Raw genomic sequence first — 20,889 nt, 5'->3', positions numbered from 1 at the left:
TACATGTACACTGTAAAGCTATTATAGAACTCAAACTGGAGAACACCAAACTTAACGTGGCCTCTTGCAGGTGTGAGCACTGAAGTGTTGCATTTTACATTTCAAACCAGTAAGTGTTGGTTTTTTTCAATTGCAAGCTGAAAGTAAATGCAATCCCATGACTCAAAACCTGCCTGGGTTTAATCTCTTATGGGAAAAGCGCCTCATCTTGATTTGTGGTTAAAAGGTTTTATAAGTGACCTATATTCTCTAACCCTGCCCTAATGCATCTATAAATCTTGTAAAACCTCTTACCCAAACCAAGAGCAGACGCTTCCCAGCATAACCGCACTTCTAACTGCATTGTGTCCTTGCTGGTTTGCTAGACGGGTTAAACTGATAAGATTACATTGCACAGAACTTTGGTGTTATGTAAACATGTTCACACAGAAGAAAATAATTGCATACATTCTGTCTATACATCTTTACTATCAGGAAATGTAAAATACAGCCATGTGTGAGTTTCCTGAAAGTGTGAGGCATCCTCAGTTGAACTCTGGGGGAAATGTAAAATATGTAGATTTCCTGGAAGTCGTGTGTTTCATACAAGTTTGAAGGGGCGGCAGCAGCGTTTCTGTAAAACCAGTAAGCGTGGGTGTCTCTCCCGCCTGAACACACTCACTCTCGTCAAATTCATCGTGGGGACATCAGCCGTGTCATTCAGAAACATGTTGAAAAGGTTTGTTGTAGCGCCTCCTTAACTTGACCACCTTTTTTTAATTTGCTGAGTCTACAAAATATTTGCATAATAGAAGAGGGTTTGACAAATAATGTGAGTGCTAACCACACTATGGCCCTCAGCAGAGTGCAGATCTCTGCCATGTGTGTCTGCAACGACCACGTGACCACATTTGGCTAAAACACACCATTCAAACTCAAAAACAAGCGGCAACATATGCAGACAATTGGCTCCAACGTGAGACATTTCATACAATCTTTCCAAAATAACATTTAACTCGCCGAGCTGTGTTAAAGGAGCAGCGTCTTTAGTGGCGGTGATGTACTCAGCAGTGTGTGTACTGGTAGAACACACACCGCCCAAAACAATCAAAGTGAACAAACTAAATCTTGTTGAGATACAGAATGCGGATGTTTGGTGACTTGAGTCTGTAGTAAGCCCTCGATCTGCTTCAGCTGGTGGAAATGTCCTGGTTAAGTTCATCAAGAGTCAGTGTAGGTTTCCCTCATACAATTGAAAGGTGCATCTGGTATTAGTTTCAACAAAGGACTTCCTGTGGAAACATTTGACTCCTGTGTGTAAAGCTGTTCTCAACCCACAAACGCAGAGTTGAGGAGGAGGTTCCTGGCGTTTCAGTGGCCTGCTGTGTAGCATTTGGTTGCAGTGTCACTGCTCTTATGACCTTTGTATCCTGTCATCTCTTCTCTGTATTGTGTGCGTCTCGTTTTGGAGAAATGCTTAAAATATGTCGACATGTCCTACTTTAAAAAGAGTTGTTCAGTCACACAGACACGTCTCTCTGCCGCTGTACCTTAGTGCGTCACTGCCTCCGTGATGATGACGCTGTGGTTTATATCACTCGAGAGATCAGATAGAGATTAAATGAGATAAAAAGATGTAGCGTGGTATTGCGATGTGTACTGCAACCACACCATGCTGCAGGCCCGTGTGCAAGAGGTGTAATTCAGTTTCCATGACATTTACAATGCAAGGTGTCAGAAGAACAACACAATTAATACTCATGATCTAAAAACAACTTTGTTGCGCACATCATAGGGCATAGTGTTACTTCTCATATTTGTAAAGGAACAGAATTAACACCGACATTGAGTAGGAAGGAGGCAAGATGAAGAGAAAGAAAAACCTTCTGTCATGAAGTGTAATACGCAGGAAACCTTTATGACTAGATTTATCACTTCAGCAGTCGACGGTCACTTGTGCATGTGTTACTGTGCCCTGTAGCTACTATTAGCAGCTGGCTAACTTAGCTTAGCACAAATACTTCACACAGGGGAATCAACTAGCCTGGCTCTGTCCAAAAGTAACAAAATCCACTTCCCAGCACTTACAAATAAAGCCAGGTTCATAATCATGTTTTTCAGTGTTACAAGCCACTGGTTACCCTGCAACCAGGAAGCCACTGGTCCTGGCCAAGTATTCTGGCACATAACCCTCAGTGGAATTTGTCAACTTTCGACTGAACAAGGCTCAATGTTTCCCCCGTCTCCAGTCTTTGTGCTAAGCTACGTTAGCTGGCAGTATAGGCTCATATTTAGTGTCCAAACATGTGGTCTAAGTGTTGTCAATTTGCTCATCTGTCTCTCAACACGAAAGCTAATAAGTGTACGAACAAAGAAGTTGCCCTGCTTTTGACAAAGCTGTGAATCCTCCTTCAGTCCGCCTGCTCTATGAGATATAAAACTTATTTCAAAGATTGTTTTGGGAAGCTCCTGAGTCATGCTGTGCCTTGCTAAAAAAAGATTAAAGTAAAATACTGGCTAATAAAAGTTACAAAAAAAAAGTTACAGAAAAAAGTCCTATTTTAGTAGAAAACATTTGGGGTATAACTCATGAGCAATAAGCATTAAAAAAACAGAAATTAGGACAAAATTATGCTAAAACAAACTTACACTCATCCTTTCAGTCAGATCGAGAGCCCAGAGTGACTGGTTGTTGGGGGCCGAGATACGGGTGGATGAGAGAGGACGCGGGTCCTCTCTCATCCACCCGTATCTCGCTTTTCATTTGCGTTATTGAAAAAAAGAGCACTGGAGACGCTGACATTGTGACGCACAACTACAAACCGGGTGGAGGACGTTTAGAAATGAGAGGTGCGGGGAAATTCCCCCATTGAGAAGTTGTGAGATTGATAAACTAAGGGGAAATGTTTTCTCGCACTACACAGTCAAATACCGTCTTCAGTTTGATGTTCGGTGAATCATAATAGTGGTCTGGTTTATGAATTAGTGTAGAATGCAAAGACACGCGTAGACAAGTTTGTTTCGAAAATAATATGCTGTTTTTCGGGAGTGGAAGTAATATTGAGAGTTGACAGAGAGGAAAATCTACTCAAACCCATTTGCAGATGACACCCAACGCTATATAGATGTTTATCTCATAGGCCGAGCCCCCTTTCCTCCCAGAAAACTGCATAAATGTATGCAAAACTCAAAATTTCCTCCAACTGAGATTCTATTTATTGGGCCAAAACAAACAAAGAAACAGTGCATATAATTTATGACACCTAAGGCAAGGCATCAAGGTACTATGATTGACTAATTTAGCTTTCCAGACACATTTAAGGAACATAACAGCAGCCTATCATTGAGACAATATTGCCAAGCAGATCAGACCTGCAAAGAAGTTTGTGCATGCTTTTACAAGCAGGCTGGACGACTGCAATGCACTGAACTGCCTGGAGGTCAGTTCATCAATTAAAATGTCTCCCTTGCCATGTTTCGCCACATTAGCATCGTCTGTCTTTCAGTCCATCCCGCTTTGATCCAATCTGAAATAACTGTTTGATGGCCTGCCATAACATTTTCTACATACTAAAATCCTAATGACTTTGGTGATCCCCAGACTTCTCATGGAGCCGGACCATCCGGTACAATTTTGGTTTAGTTCACCTAATCAAGTTTTTTGTTTTGTTTACAATGAGTCATGGCTTTTAGCCTTGCTTTAAAAAATAAATAAATCATATATACTTCTGCAAAATCTTTGAAATCCTTTGGATTGTTTTTTACTAACTTCTATAGGGTTGTATTTTAAAGCTGTTCAAACGGTCTGCTCTCTCATTTCTTTTGACATTCATTATACGTAAACCTAAAGCCCTTTGTATATGAACTTTGTGTATGAATGGTGCTTCAGAAAAAAGATTGTTGTATTACCTGCAAAGCAAACGACACTGAGATGAGCACAAGCACTGTGAAACAGTCAAATCAAACCTCTTCACTTCATAATGTTAAGTTAATTTAATATGTTTTATTATTAATCCAGTTACCAGAGGAAATAGTAGAATGATAAAAACAAGGTACCAGTGAGATTGCGCTTCCCTTGTATGCATTCTGTTCTGCGAACTCCCCCCTGGGCCGACTTGATCTTCACATCCTTATGACGGCAATGATCATCATCTTCATCATTATCCATTCAGTGTTCTTCCAGACATTCACATGTGACGGTGAAAACCCATGAAGCAGTCCTTTTACAAAAGCACACGACAGACAAGTTGGAAATAAACAATGACTAAGAGATATATTTACAAGACTTTTTTTTAAGCCCAAAGTTAAAATATTAAGTAGAATCTGTGTTAACAGGACAAAAAATGTTTTCCTTAAAATAACGCCGTGCAAAAAGTACCCACAGCAGCATTTGGTTCACTGGCGTTGGGGTAAAACTATACAATTTATAACAAGTGCGCTATTTATTACGCAAACTGCTTATCGCCCTCTTGTACCGATGGTAGCTTCTGTAACATGTTATAATACCTTAAAATAAACATTAGTGTGTGCACCATATTTTCAGGCCATGTTTATAGCTTTACAAGATAAAAATCCCACATAAAGACCCCTGCTCTCCAACATGGAGGACTGAGATAAGCATCTGGCTATCGTAACTAAAAGATAACTCAACAAATAGAAAGTTTTGTCTTTACTGAAGGTGAAGGGCTTGTTCAAATATTTGGGATCAAGTTAAAAAAGGACCCATGTGTAGGATTTAGTGGAATATAGTGACGGTAAAATTCAAGCTGCCTCTTCTGATGTAAAAAACACAAAAGTCTCTCTCTCTCTCTCGAGCCAGTGTTGAGTTTAGTTTGTTCTGGGCTACTGTAGAAACATGGAGGGCTGTGTGAAAGAGGACCCACTCCGTATACTGATATGAATCGCTCATTCTAAACTAACAAAAATACAACGATTCTTAGTTTCAGGTGATTACACACTAATGAAAACATAATATTGAATACCATGCTTAATTTCTGCCAGTAGACCCTCCATAAATCCCCCACACACTAGTCCTCAAAATTTTTCAGATTTTTTTTCTTCATTTGGCTGCACAAGCCACGTATGGTGGTTTAGGAAAAATATTGTACTGTTTAAGTGTGAAATTGGTGAAGAGGCAGTTTGCAAAGTTTATGGTCTGGGACTCGTGTATAAGACAATCTTACAGGCACTCAAAACTGCTGTGACTGCTGACTTGACAAATCACATGGACCCCTTGGGGGCATCTTGGTGTAAGTGTCAAAACTTCAAAATCCCTTTCTGTACCATTGCTAAGAAAAATAAAAACCAAATGGAAAAGAAGAGTAAAAAACAAACAAACCAACCCGATAGATACACACAAATAGACAAAAAGCACCACAGAAAACGTGGTCTCAGTTCCCAGTTTGCTTCAGAGCGCTACACCTTCTGTCCGACTGGTTGTGCTAACCGCCGACCCGACTTCATGCGGTTACGTGCATACACCCGTAAGAAAAGAGCCAAGAAAACTACCGCGACACCAAATCCCCCTACTAAGGTAACGGCGTGACCGTAGAGGAAACAAGAGAGGAGGATGGCGATAGCCTGTCGCAGGGTCATAATGATGGTGAAGACTGCAGCACCAAACTGGCTGATGGTGTAGAAGATGAAGAGCTGGCCGCACGCCGAGCACACGGACAGCAGCACGGCGTGGAAGGCAAACTCGGAGTGGCGCGTCATGAAAGCCACCGAGTCAAAGAACGCACCCTGCTCGAGCAGCGAGCCGACGGTGAAGAGGCAGGAGAACAGATTCACCCCGAACATCATCTGCACGGACGACATTTTGTACTTGAACAGGTTGTCCTGCCAGTTGGAAGTGAAGCTGTCGAAGACGATGTAGCCGATGAGGATGACGACCCCGCTGAAGGTGGTGACGGTGGACGGGTGCTTGCTGGGCGTGCTGGACAGCAGGAACATGCTGACGCCCACTGAGATCAGCACAGCGGTAAAGTACTCCCAGTATTCATAGCTCTTGCGGGACACGACCTTACCCATGAGCATGACGGGAATGACCTTAGAGGCCTTGGCCAGGACTTGAGTGGGGAAACTTATGTACTTGAGGGCCTCGTACTGGCACCAGCTGCTCATGATGTTGGACAGCGAGGCGAAGGAGTACTTGTACATGGGGGCTCCGTGGCGAGGCTGCTTGAAAAGGATGCACCACAGGCCCGACACGGTCAGAGCCAGGATGCGGTTCATGAAGACCAAGAACTGAGAGTCCTTGAACCTCTCGCCATCATCTTCTGGAGTCGTGGCTCCGTAGGAACGTGTCATCACCCGCTCTTGCAGGACTCCCCATGTCAGGTACGATACCTGAGAATAAGAAAATCGACAAGCATTTCAAGAGTGTACTTCATGTTAAATATATTTTTCCAGTAGCACTTCCCTTAAAAAGTTAAGCACTGGTTGATTATTTTGTAAAATCAAATGCATTGGGTAGTTTAGCTTTCTCTTGTCTGTGAAGTGATCCCTTACTAACGCAACACTGTAATCAACAATGTATCTTCACCTGGCATTCGCATGTTGATTAAGTGCGGGTGTCATGTCATGGCAACAACACTACACACATCTACCAGGATGTATCCCTGTGCCATAGCTTCATAAGGATGTAATAAATCAATATGAGAGCCTAACTACTGCCTCTCAACATGGCTATGGCTCATGTGGCGACAGCGCTAATTAAAGCAACAGAGGTGACGGAGCCAACAGTGGTAACCTGAGAGAGAACTGGAGTGCGGGCACTGGACTTTCGTTACAATACCGTCGGTCAGGACGGCGCTGTCAGCTGTAATCGATGCATGAGCGCAGTGCAGCGGCGACGGTGAGCGAACCAGAGGGGCACGCTCACGTGCACGCTCACATGCACAAACATGAACCAAAGGTTACGCCTGGCTATGTAAACAAAGCACAAAGAGGCTTGGATTACAACTCACATGGAGAGTAACTTAATTATCTGCCCATGTAGACATTGATCCACTATATCTTCACATCAGAAATAGTGGTTTGATGCCGTTTTAATTCTCTGAATGGAGAATAAAGAACCTTTAACAGGAGCACTTTACAGTGCATTTTTGCACATGACAAGGACTGTGGATTTTGTACCCAATTTCTTAACGAGTAGTCACATTAGGTCGGGATCACTTCATGACGAGGACGGGTGATTACAGCGACCTATCACTCTGTTATTGGTGAGCGTGGTAGTGAACCGTTTCCCCATTTTTCCATCCAACAGATGTGAAGCTACATAATCAGTCTTTTAGAGTCGTTTCTGGACACCTGAAGCTCTGTTTTGGTCTTCACAAACTTCTCTCTGACTCCTTAATGTTCCATGAAGTTCACCACCTAACTTATGTACACTAAAGCACTCCAAAGTGCTGAGGGCGCCTGCAAAGTTGGGTGATAATTCTACGTGGGTTTGTCACAACAAGCGACCCCTGTCACATTACATGAGGTAATTTAGTCCATTGTTAATATAAAAATATGGATAACTACAACTTTAAGATAAGCCGATCCTTTGACGGAGCGCTCCATTCCGTAGATGGAAAAGTTACAGGCCTGCATCAGTGTCCCAGCACCTCCTTTTATACAAGCTACACTTAAGCATCTTTTGAATAGAGTCAGCTGAGAGCAAAGTGTAAAACAAACATAAACCAACTCTCCCACAGCTGCACAAACAAAGTAAAACAGCGCATGGTATTAAAGGGATGAGACCCCATGCAACTCTTGAAAGGATTCCCACCTGAAGTCCGGCAGCACAGAAGACTAGTTTGACGACCTGTCTGACTGACGAGCCTGAATCCCCTTCGTTCCTGGGTACAATTGGCACGTCATCCAACAGACCTGTTTTGGCTTCACTGCCAAACACGCAGGTCTTTATGATAGGGAAACAAATCCCACTACCTGAAAGACAACATAGATGGGGAAAAAAAGAGGATTGAACTTGATAACAAGGTGATCAGGAAGTAACACGTTTGTGTTCTTTAACTGGCATGTATCTCCAAATTAGACATCTGTATCACAAGCCCAAACCTGTTTCTAAGTAATTGGTGCGCTTGAAGTAACTAATGAGGAAGTAGCCCGGGATGATGATGGTGGAGTATCCCAGAACGTTGACAAGGAAGCGGAAGACCCAAACTTCATGCCAGCCTTCCAGTAGGGACGACTCCTGGGCCGCCACAATGGAAGGGATGAGAAGCAACACAAACGCAGGGCAAACCCTACAAGGCAAGACAAGGAGGAAGATCAGGCCACAGTGTAAACAAACAGACTTGAAGCAAAATACAGTTAAGATTATAAATACTTTTACATTACTACCCATCATATCAATGCTAGTGATGAATATCAACTGGTAACGATTGTATTTGTATGTCTGTTTACAACTTTCTTAATCTTACCTGAATTCATAATAAAAGAAAAGATTTTAAGTTAGTTTGTTGGTGTTTCAGCTCCATTTCATGATACTTCGGTCCTCGTCACACTGGATGGACACAATCACACCGAACCCCTTGGAATCAATTTATTGTGAAATCATCAAGACATAAAGAGCTAACCTCAAGCGAGAAGAAAACAACGACAGAAACGTGTAGTATTCTGTACCTTGTCAAGCTTTCGGATCATGCCGTTATTGTTAAATAATTAGTTTTCTTTTTTTTTTTACTTACTAACTGATCAACATGTTTTCCATCCCTCACAACAGCTGTTCCATAGATTCACACCATTAACTGTACAATATTTTACAATATTTTTTTACAATGGTCTTCACAATTTAGTTTTTTTAACCAAGCAAATTCCTTTAGAGCAAAGTAGACAGGTCCGTCTGGTCTGTTTGTGTGTCTAGCATTTCTTCCTCAGAACGACTAAGTATGATTTTACCAGAAGAACCTTAATAAATTGAACTTAATTAAGTGGCATAATAACACAGCCTTGCTTAACAGTACTCAGGGCGTTCTCACTTAATTAGAACTATTAACTATTATAGTAATACTATAAATACTGAACAATAAAACTGCATTCAAATGTTTACATCAAGTGCACAGTGAAAGAGATGCAGCACAGTGTACATACATTGAGTTAATGTCTGTTCAACGTGGAACTTTCCGTTCTATGATGCTGGATAGTTTTATTAATAATAATAATGCATACTATTGTAATTGTTATATTCCAAGAGTAAAATCTGAATCTGCAACATAACCAGCAGGAATCTTTTCTCAAAAATTGCCAAAAATCACTTTGCAGCCCAACTCCATTCCCGGGGGCGTAGCTTTCGCAAGCGAAGTATGTAATACTACCACTACTATTATTTCTTAATGACAGTTTTGGAAGTAGGTAATCACATAAAACAACCACAACCTGTTAACTAGCTGGGGGAAATGAAATGTGCTGTATTACCCACACCCACACGCAGTGTTCGTACATCTGCAATCTCAAGCACATCTGTGATGAAACCCTAGTTTTCCATGAAAAAGGTGTGCTCCTTTGCTGTCGTGGCACTGAATGTGCATCTGATTCAAATTGAGGCCCGGGCCTCTTCCCAGGGGGGCCTGTGAGCCCGACTCACACAGAGCCTCTTTGTGTGGGACCCTGCCGTGGCCTGGCCAGCCAGTAGTCCACTGCAGAGAGACCTGGGCTCGGAACAAGCACCTTATTACATGGAGGAATGCACTGCAGCGGCTGGGCGGCCAACCCACAGGCTGTCACACCACAGGCACACAGAGACAGCTGCCAACAAATGTACCTGAGGAGGGAAACAGTGCTTGTGTCTTGTAAGGTTAACGCTTTATGACAGCAGATAAAAACATTTTCTCGTTCACCAATCCCACATATCAACTAGGCCATGTTAATATTAATAACTAGCTGCAGATGGGTGGGGTCTGGATGAATACATTCATAGAAAACATCAGTGGGAAAAGGTCAAACCGGTGTTGCACCAAATTATGTGACCCATCAGATTGTCCAGTACTTTCAGCCTTATTGCCACTGTAGTGTTTTAATCACATTATCATATCCAGTATTTTGATGATGTTTAACAAATAGGGTAACTCTATTTAAGCTAGAAGTATAACGTGCTCTACACTTTAGTTTCACAGCTATCAAGATATGTGACTCTCTGGGACACCATTTCTATTTACGCTTATCAAGTAATAAAGTCATCATTTTAAACAAGAAGCTAACTTAGGACAGCTACTATTCGCGTCACAGATTTCGGCTCAACACCGGTTCGTGTCACGTCACACAAACCGCAAAAGCTAAAGTAATGATGAATAACTGAAATTAACGGTTAGCCGGCGTCACTGCCACGCTGACAAGTATACACGTCAACAGTCAGCGGCGCAAATCCACACCTAAAAATCACTATCAGTTTTTTCCCCCAAGCTCGCTAACGTTACTATTGGTCTCCGACGTTACCTCCATGAAAAAGATGTCATCTTCCTCTCTGTGGCCGACACCGGGCGACACACGCCGACGGAATCAGACGTCTCCGCTGTGACGGAGCATGAAGCAGCACGAGCCCGGCCGGGAGCGTTATTTTGATAATAAAGGATTGTCTTCTTTCGGACCAGCCGCCTTTAGCTCGGATGCCTTCAACTTATCCTCCTCGATGGCCGATGTGTTGGTTCCGGTTGGTTCACTGGAGCAGGAAAAGCCTCCTCCTCTTCGCTCACCACCAGAGGACGCAGGAGATGGAGAGCGGTGCCCACGCGGCGGCACTGCCCCCTGTCGGTGCGGGGGTAATACTGCAAGGCAAAACAGTTTGACCTGTGTGTCATACACAAAGGCTGTAAATGAATCATGCATAAATAGTTTAAGAAATAAATAACAAAAACACATGACAAATCAGATAAATACATTCTAGTTAGGTAGCGGGACATAGGTAAGATTGGGGAACACAAGCAGGAACATCATGTATGTTTAGGTTCAGCCAAAGGCAAAGTTTTTAACCTGGTGCTGCTGACTCCCTGTACTCCTCGGTAAAGCAAAGATCAAAACTCCCGGAAAACACTTGCCTGAAGGACCAACACAACAGGTCCACACCTTGCATTATATATAATATATAATATAAGCATTATGCTTCTACCTATGCCTTTTCAGTCGTTATTTTTTGTATATTAGATTGTAGCTTTACTTATTGTACTGCATGTAATGATATACACATTACATTAATATAAGACATCACAGTTTAAATGATGCATTATTGAAGCAAAAACCTTGCTCATTTCTCAAAGGAAAACATGCAGTATTACTAAATGATAAGTGAAACTGGCATATCAAACTTTTTTACCTTTCTGTTTTTAACGTGACTTACAGTGCTTTGTATTTATCACGAGTAGCTTCAGGCCTTAGGCTCAGTGGGGAAGTAGGTATAGTTTCACAACTGTGTTCGAGCTGTTTACCACAGAGGTGTGTCTGTTTAGAAGCCGTTACCATAATAAGTTGCTTTCCTGCACATGAATCTGCCAGTCAAACCCTCACAGCACCGTTTACCTGACCAGAAGAAAAATACATTGTAATTAGTATGATTAGTTTAAATTCTGGCTAATGTCCTTTTGCCACCTTATTATTCAACCGGCTATGCACAAGATAATAATGTCATGTGCTTTTAAAAGAGATAGAGTTGAGTGGAATTTCCAGCCGCTCCACAGTCAGTGTTATAGGAGCCATGAGGAAGAAGCCACTTACAGGAAAATAAAAGATACACCTAACAAAAGCAGCTGACAGGAAACAAAGAACATAACTCAGTGTTTTCATGAAAGAGCTTTGTCATGAAGTGTGCCCTTTACTCTCCGGTGATTTACTGGATATGCATTGGTAAAAGAAAAAAATATAGACAGATTTTTAAAATGAGTTTAAAATGGGTTCCAAAAGCTCATTTAATTACATAACCTCTCCATTATTACTGTACACGCCCAAACTCATTATCAATGTCTGCTCTGCAGTGGTAGCAGCAGGTTTATCGAAAACCACAAATATAAACCGATGCGCCGAAACAAAGCTTAAAATGTCACAAAAATTCCCTCTACCCAGAAAAAAGTACAATATGCAGTGAGTTTTTTTCAATTTTATTACAAAATAAACAAACTGCATATATTAACTAAACAGGGCAGTGTAATTCCACACCAAAGTAAATTAACAGTTACTGCAGATTAAGGGCTAGATGAGATAAATAGAGAAAACGGCTTCACAACATGAAGTAGCAAACCTAAAACAATCAAAAGGATGAAGCTGCATTTTGTGTCATATATTACATTTTTAATTTGGCTAGCAGTTTTCTAATAAATAGCAGGAAGTGATTAGTTTGTTTTCGTAGGATTGCAAGTCTCTAGTTAGTTTTACATTTAGTAAATACAAAACAGAAGGTATTTCTGTGGCAACAATGAAAGGCCGTGAAATGAAATGCCTCATTGCACTGATAAAGTTTGAGAAACTGTGAAACAAAGCAATTTGAATGTTCAATTTCTAGCCATTAAAACTAGGTTAATGTGATTAAGAGGTAGAATTTTTGATGGACATTGAACATGTTCTGCATTTACATTGAGGTGGCTTTTGTTTCAACCCCTCCAGAGGCATGCAGAAACAAGCAGAAAAATGTAACCAATAACTCAGGAACATAGATTTTTGTTTTATCAGTGTTCAATCAAGCAGAATCAATTTCTTCGTAAGAGGGAAATAAGATTAATATGTGCACATATTTGTCTAGATAATGGATAAATGCAAATCAGAATGTACTACAAAAAGAGGCACTATTTAATGGAAAGTCCCACTAAAATGTTGACCTGTCCCACTTTTATTTATTTTAATTTTATTTTTTAAATCAAAAGGTTTTCGCCGATCCAGAAAATGTGTCAAATTTTCTTAAGCCTATGATCTAGCTCAAAACTAACTATCTAACTCAAGACCACCGACCTCCCAGAGATCTGGATGTCATCAAAAGGAAATAGAGCCAGAATCTGAAAGACAAGGATACAAAATCACATGTTACTGATGCCTTCTCTAATTGTCCGTTGCCGTCCTCAGTAAATGGCAGGATAAACAAAATATCTGACACCCAGTATGATTGAAAGCATTGCAGTTGAAGTCATGGAAGTAAAAATGTGAATTAATGCCGTTGAACTCTTATCCCTATACAGTAGCTCATAATACATTATGAAGCGTGGAAACTTAAAAGATAGGGCTGGTGTTAGTTTACATATTTTATTGTGGACAACATATCCCATAAAAAGACCCAAACAAGGTTTTATTCAATCTTTCACACTTTCCGACTTGTCTACCTTGTCTAGTGCACTCAGTCCCAAAATCATTTCCTTCTACAGAATACCTGAATCCTTAAAAACGATCTAAAAAGGCTTCATAGTTTTCTAAAACAGCTGGACACTGTCGGTTCTTAGCAAATGCTCCTTAAACAGGTGTAAATAATGCATTTGTTGGGAACTATTTTCATCTGCGTATTGATACATATTTGATAGGAGTATTAATGAAAACAGAATTGTGTATGTAGAATTAACTCACAATGAATTACAGTGCCCATGTTCCTTGTGTAGAAGGAACGTGTCACCCAGTGCAAGCACGTGGCTCATTGATGTGTTTTTAAGAGTGGTGGTCTAGTTTACACGGATGTTCCTGTAACTGTCAATCACAAAAACTTACATCATCGTTGCCGTCCGCCAGATCCAGCGCCGTTTCGTCCTCCATGTTTCGCAGCATTGTGTCAGCGCCAGACTGGCAGAGGAGGTTGGCGATGGTGGCGTCCTGTCTCCCCACTGCGAGATGCAGGGGAGTGCAGCCGTTAAACATGGCAGCATCCACATTGGCGCCCCTGCTGAGCAGCAGCTTCACTGATATGATGTCATGCAGCTCAGCGGCGAGATGAAGTGCTGTTTTTCCACTTGTACCTTCCTGCGAGAGGCGTAGATGGAAAATAGTAATGAGAAATTTCAGTTACACAAATGGGACAATACCATAAAGTAAGTACATTTAAAAAAATGAAAAAATAATAGTTTCACACTTTTCTGTTTGGAAGTATGGACATATTGTTTTCATATTACATCCTACAAGCTTGGAAGAAAAGGATATAGTAAGTTACAATGATAATTATTATTATGATAATTAAAAAAGACAAATGTGAGGCACAGTGATATCTTTGGCCGGTGATTTAAACTGAGAGGAATGCCTGGGGTAGTTTCGGGACTGACCGCCATGTTCCCTTCAATAGAAAGTTAAGAGTGGCTGGCCAGCTTAATCATATCTCAAATCTAATTATGTCTCCATGAATCCTACAGGAAGCCCTGAGCTCAGCTCATATCACTATCAGCATTGCACGGGGGCAGCAGATTTACAGACAAGAAGACAACATAAGGCCAGGGCGCAGTAAACACAGAGTGATTATAAATACTGGTACAGTGCTGGATCATGTGAAAGACACTGCTGGGAAATCCTACCCAGAAACCCTACACCTCTTTTTTTTCAAAATATGTGGAGAAAGAGACAACGTATGACACATATCTTAAATCTAAGAGGTAGCAGGTCAGGGTCAGCGGGCTGCAGGTTGATTCTTACTGGGACAACCTGAAGCTGATTTAGAAGGTAATTCCACACAGAAATACATAGAAACAGAAACCTTCTATTGTGTGAGATAACAGATTTAGTGTGGATTGACCATTTAAGTAGAGCCGTGTTATTAAAGATGAGAATCAGTCACATGATGTAGTGTCAGAGACTAACCTGGATATTCAAGTCTCCTCCCTTTTTCACCAGGAGCTTCATAATCTGATGTTGCCTGTTCAGTGTAGCCAAGTGAAGACAGGCCAGACCTGCAAGGACACACCTTGTTTCAAATATGGAACATTGGGTTCGTTTTGAGGTTGTAAGAGATTGAAACATTTAATTTAAATAGTATGTTTTTCCAAACAATAAAAAACTAACTGAAACCATGAAGATATGCTGCAGATCAACTACAAATTGGTTTTGCAAACACGACACATCTGTACCACCCTTGCAACTGTTGTATTTCTAAACAAAGCTGTGGGAGCAGAAAATACTGCCTCACGTCCACATTAGATTTGTCTCAAAGTGCTAAAGCTAGAGAGTTAACAAACCTGAAATTGACAGATTAATTTCTATAATGATGTTTCCTTTCATGCTATATTGGTTTAGCAATGGCAACTAAATTAATTATTTCCTTTAAATTGCTGACAACATTAAAGACAATTATTGGCCTAAACACACCAAAAGGCCATAATATATTAAGACACACAAAATCTGAGTTGCGAAATCTGGGAGGTTCAAATTATTAAAATAGTCCTACATAGAAATGCCCTGGTTGTTGGCTGATTAAAGTCCTGCAGCAGATAGTCTTTTTCCTCACCTCTCCAGTTCTGGGTCTCGAGGACCGGCGCCAGCTTGCTGGGGGAAACCTCTCTGGTCATTTCGGTGGCGCACTCCGTCTGGCCATGCTGGCAGGACACATGCAGCGCTGTGTTCCCCTCCTGGTCCTGCAGCTCCAAACTGGCCCCTTTGTCCACCAGGCCCTTCACCACGTCTGCCAGGTTCAGGTAGGTGGCCAGGTGCAAAGGGCTCTGAGGGTCACATAAGACAAAAGTATGGTTAAATTAAATATTATTTATTTATCATAACCAATGCCAGAATGTTAAGTCAATCAAAGAGTATCCAGAGTATCCATAAAATTCATCTGTTGGTTATACATATAAATAAAGAAAATACAGAGAATATTCAAGCTGAGAAAGTGAGAGTTGCACCTCCAGTCCCAAACAAACAAGTGGTTGCACTGATCTACTGAGGCTAACAGTAGAATTTAAGCTCTATGATGCTTTATCATCGGTAGGACTGAATTGCATCTGTGGCACACAGTCAAACTACTTTGGATCATCATTTCTTAATCAGTATGCAAACAATTTAGGGGGAATTTACTTTTAAAAACCTGACGGGTAAAGAAGAATTTGTTTTGGTAATGTATCCAAATGTGAGGTCTTAAAATTACTACTGAGAGGAAATTAGGCAACCAAAATGGCTAACTGAGTCACAGCATTAAGTGCTGAGTCTTAACTTGAGATGTTTCCTTTTGACAGTTCTGTCAGCTCATTCTTTATTTTTGGTTTCTACATGAGTTTTACTGCCTGGTCTGACATCTTGAAGGACTGGAACAATTTCTACACCCACATCCACACTAGGATACACTCCAGAGCTCCCTGTGGTGCCATTTCTACAGGAGGTAGAGGAGGGGAGTTTCCATTCAAAGTCCCTTATGAGTTAACAACCACCCACAGTGATGTCCTTGAGAGAGGACGGACTGCAAATAAAGAGGAACAACAGCTCTCTGGAACTACTGAGATATAAATAATGCCACCGTTTCCACAATCAAGGCACAAGACTGGGAGGAAGTCACTTTGGATCAAAAAATTCCAGTAAAAGCTGCTTGTGTAGTAGAAAGAGTCGGGTCACACTTACCTGGTATAAGTTGTTTTGGATGTCAAGGACTTCTTTGGGGAATAGCTGTATCAACTGTTGAGCAATGAATGTGTCTTCATGGATGATTGCTAAGTGCAGGATTCTACAGGAGTGGCAAAGAAAAGATAAACATCTTTATCCGTCATGATTGCAAAAACCAGGAAACTTGAGTTATGTTAAATTGAGCAATCGTCACCCACGAAAGCAGAAAATAAAAGAAATATCTCTGTTAAGACAAATTGTAACAGTCAACCCAGTGACAACAGTGATAAACATTGACAGAACATGTTGCCTCAGTATTCATCTCAAGAGACTACCTCGAAATGTAACAGCTAGTGGGCTGAACGGCACGATTTAGTGGTTGGGGTATTGAGCAATGCGAGAACTTTTGGAGAGATGTTAAAGTAAAGGCACATGTTAAAACCACCCATCGGTAGGTGCATCCTTGAACAAAACAAAGACACGCTAACCTCAAACCATCAGTGGGATGCTGTAGCAAACAAATGTGTGCAAAAAGCAGGAAATGGCACCAAGCATTAGTGCTTAATTTAGACTGAACTAGAACAATACAAAGAGCCCTATCTGTAAAACGATTATAACAGATTCAAATCAAAGTTTAGCATCTAGTTGCCTTAAATGTCGGGCTCTATATCAAAAGCTGAAACTGAAGTAGCATGAGGATGTTATTATATTTAAGCAAACAGCGTAAAATATGCTTCTGGAGTTACTGTGCTCTCTTTAAGATCAGCAATGAGTTGAAATACTGTTTATCAATTCAGTAATCTCTCTTTATCTACGTGTCATTTCTCTCTTACGCCTACTTCCAAAGTTGTGTTCATCACATCTATCCTGCACAGACATGTCATTCAGTTGTATATATACACATCTGTTTGCGTAGTTTTAACTTGAATTACTTTTGTAAGCTATTCAATTTAACAATATAATAAATAATGTTTTGACTGACTGATTTAACACATAACTGCCAGCAATTACAGTAACAATAATGATATATTACGTGTGCCTTTTAAGTGGTTTATCAATCAAATATACTTGTATTAGCTTGCTTCAAGTCTTTGATGTTGTGGTTGTTTGAATATAAAAAATAACCATGCAGGGGACTCAACAATGATGATTATGATACTTGTTTGACTTTTTCATACAAGTGGAGTAAAGTCAACTACTGTTTATCCTTCAAAATGTGTTAAAATACATTTCATTTGGACACAAACGATATGACACAATTTTGATGTGTTGCCAAAGCCTCAGAATAAAGATTATTCTCCAGATTTCTTGTAATAATTGGAAGTAAACCACAACAACTCAAATGATGTGTAACTGGTTAGGAAACATCGCTCTGACATGACATAAACACTTTCTAAGAGGGAACTGGTCACAAAACAGTGTGACATAACTGGAGCTGAACAATTAGTCGATTGATGGATAATTTATCAGCAACTATTTTGATTCATGATCAAATTTGTCATCTTTTTTTTCCAATTAGCTGGTATTCATTTCTCAAATGTTAGCATTTTCTGCTGTTCTACATTAAAGCAAACTGAACAACTTTGAGTTTTTGACTGTTTGAACTTGAACTCAATGTGGTGAGCGTTTTCAGTATTATCTGGTGTTTTATAGACTAAACCGCTTATCAATTAATCAAGACCACGGTTGATCATTAGTTGCAGCCCTAAATATAACTGAAGTAGTGTGTGCAGTACATATAATTAACTTTTTTTAAATGTTTTAAACACACAACAAAAACATGTAGGCTACAAACATTTTTAGAACAATTTCAAACTAGAAACTTTAAGCTGAACTGAGAGAAAACTTTACAGTTTTCCGATTCAAATATCTGTGTTGGATAGAAATATAATCCATCAATAGATTATCTCAATATTGGTTGTATGTGTACTGATGATGTGTCTCACAGGAAAGTATAACGATATGTAGCTAAATTTAATGTCACCGCTGCCTGATTGAAATGTCTGCAGAATAATAGAGCTGCCAACCAACTATTCAGCCCTGGGAGCAAACCTTTGTGTGAAAGGGACTTCCTGGTTTGAGTAAGACTTGAATGAATAAGAACAAAAAAAAATCCCACGGGGGGAGGGGGGGGGAAGTAATGTTTGCATGATTCTCTTTCAGTCTAAGCAGCACAGTGTGATGTGTTTCAGGTGTTGTTTTTTCCACCCTTCCAGGTATCTATAGTTAGGGTGTGAGAATGAAACCATGTGGCCCCAACACCAGCATGCGGAAATGAAAAGAGGTCAGAGACACAACAACACTTCTACAATGCTGGGGACGACGTCAATCGATTACACTAGAGGCTGCAGGAGTCATTAGCAGGCCTGCTTTCACGTCAAAAGACTGATGACTTGGCAACATAAGATGAGTGGGTCACACAAGAAACAAGAGCCGATAAGGCTGTGTGTGAAGGTTGGGGTGTTTTTGATATTGCGTGCAAAAAGCAGCCGGTTTCATTGACGCAAACTGAGAAATGAAAGGCAGCAAACAGCCATTGTGACAGGTAACCAACTGACATAGATGTCTGGCGTGGCAGAAGTGAATTGTGGGATCCACCAATACAAAACACGCACACACTGTCCTATCCTGATCAACAAGTTTCTTGGATCAAAAGCCGTCCTCTCCGTTGCCTCACAGCATGTGCTTTGTCTGTGCTGCATGGGGAAGTCCAGGCATTTGTGTTTCACTTCTGTTTTCTCACTGAGAGACGCCTCACAGGAGCCGGTCCACATTCATGACAAGGACAAAGTTCATTACAAAAAGTGCAATATCACACCCGCTATGAAATCCCCTACACAAGAAGAACTGTGCCTCAAATTCAATGTCATTTATAGACTCCGTCACTTGACTTCCATGTATGGGTATTTTAAATCATCTCATGATCTACAGTGGAATAAAAGAGATGGAACAACATCAAATTAACCAGCATTTTTTTAAATCATCATTTAGGGTCCTTTTTCAAGCCGCAATGCCATAGATCTTCCTCCTGCTTCTCAAATGTGAGGATGTTCTGTTGCTGTATGTTTTTGATCATTGTAAGAGCAATATCTAAGGGTTTATGGTTGTTATTCGGATAAAACAAGACATTTTAAAAAGGTTTCCTGCTGGACTTTGGGAATTTATGAGGGGATTTTTTTGTATCTCTCATTCTATAGATAAAACAGAAAAATCGATGATTTAAATAATTATTAATTGCAGCGCTAACCACGAGTGCTACTACTGTTTAGATAAAGCAGGTGATGGACCGTGAAAGTGGAAATATATTTACGAGAGATGATGATACAATAAATTATGGGGTAGATTCCTGCAGACTCCTAATTACATGAGAGGCAAACATTATTGGTCAAAAAAGTTAGTCAAGGCACCGAGTTTAAACGTCACCCAGCAGTATGCAGCAGTGGAGCGTTGAGCAAAGCTCAGAAAGGTTGTGCTCGTGCATAAATAATTGAGAAAATTATCAAAAAAAAACATACGTGTCTCCATCTTCAGTGATAGTTGTGAGCAAGTTTTCCTCCTGTTCCGTGAGCTCGGCGCTCGTCGCCTGCTCCTCCGGGGCGCTGGACAGCGTGCAGGCCGCTACGATCTCCGACAGGTTCTCCGCCGTGATGGACGAGGAGCCGTAGGCCGAGTCCAGGCGCTCCTCCACGCCGGAAAACTTGTCCCGCGGCCCGCTGAAGTCGGCGCTCGGCTCCCGGGGCTCCTCCGACTTCAGCATGGAGCGGTACGAGTCAATGCCCGAGTCCGTGCGGTTATCCTCCAACAAGTCCTCTTTCCTACAGTCGTCGCTCGCCATGGTAACGGTGGCCTCGCTGGGTTCCCCGTCCCTACCTTCCGCGGGGATTTACAGCCTACTGCCGGGTGTCGTCGCCGCTCGGCTCTCGTGGATGTGAGCGGGGTCCGAGGAAAGCCAACTGACACCTGAGGAAAAACCGGAGGAACGAGCGGTCCGTTTCATGCCACTAACCGATAATACATGACCTCACAGCAGCAGGCCCTCACTTTTAATCGATTATATAGATTTTGTTTAAGTTTCAAACTACGGTGTGGTCATTCCAAACTTGGTAAATAGGGTTCAAATCAAGCTAAAAGTGGAGAAGCGGCCGCCCGTCGTCGAGATATCCGGTAACAGCCTGAGCTCCAGGGCAATGAAAGGCGAAGCTGTTTTTGTCAAGCGGGGGAATCCCCAGTGCGCGTGAGCAAACATACACATAAGACACACGCTCGCGCCACACATAACTTCAACTGGAAGAGCGTCGAGATTCAACAAAGTAAAAGCGGAAAACATTAGATTTTCGAAATAAAACTGTATTTGAAAATTACCGCAACTTTAATGGGTCGAGCTCTGAGTTTAATGAACCCTACAAGTAAACATTGTTCTTCTTTAAATCATAA

General features: G+C 41.2%; 2 protein-coding genes across 2 annotated transcripts; both read right to left on the bottom strand.

Moving 5' to 3' along the window:
- Positions 1-3,976: 3,976 nt before the first annotated feature.
- On the bottom strand, positions 3,977-10,439 carry slc35b2 (solute carrier family 35 member B2; the record flags this gene model as incomplete). The annotated part of the gene is made up of 4 exons (XM_079214938.1): positions 3,977-6,327; positions 7,754-7,914; positions 8,044-8,231; positions 10,420-10,439. The coding sequence occupies 4 exons, from the start codon at positions 10,437-10,439 to the stop codon at positions 5,395-5,397; spliced, it is 1,302 nt and encodes a 433-aa protein (XP_079071064.1). The 3' UTR covers positions 3,977-5,394.
- A 1,626-nt stretch (positions 10,440-12,065) lies between these two features.
- On the bottom strand, positions 12,066-20,561 carry nfkbie (nuclear factor of kappa light polypeptide gene enhancer in B-cells inhibitor, epsilon). The gene is made up of 6 exons (XM_079215102.1): positions 19,971-20,561; positions 16,474-16,576; positions 15,374-15,584; positions 14,731-14,819; positions 13,657-13,905; positions 12,066-12,959 (listed from the first exon to the last, which is right to left on the bottom strand). The coding sequence occupies exons 1-6, from the start codon at positions 20,288-20,290 to the stop codon at positions 12,897-12,899; spliced, it is 1,035 nt and encodes a 344-aa protein (XP_079071228.1). The 5' UTR covers positions 20,291-20,561; the 3' UTR covers positions 12,066-12,896.
- Between the last annotated feature and the right edge of the window lie 328 nt (positions 20,562-20,889).

The sequence above is a fragment of the Taurulus bubalis genome, assembly GCF_910589615.1.
Source record: "Taurulus bubalis genome assembly, chromosome: 3".
Taxonomy (NCBI): domain Eukaryota; kingdom Metazoa; phylum Chordata; class Actinopteri; order Perciformes; family Cottidae; genus Taurulus; species Taurulus bubalis.
Note: the sequence above shows the minus strand (reverse complement) of the source record. Positions and strands in the feature narration are given on the sequence as shown.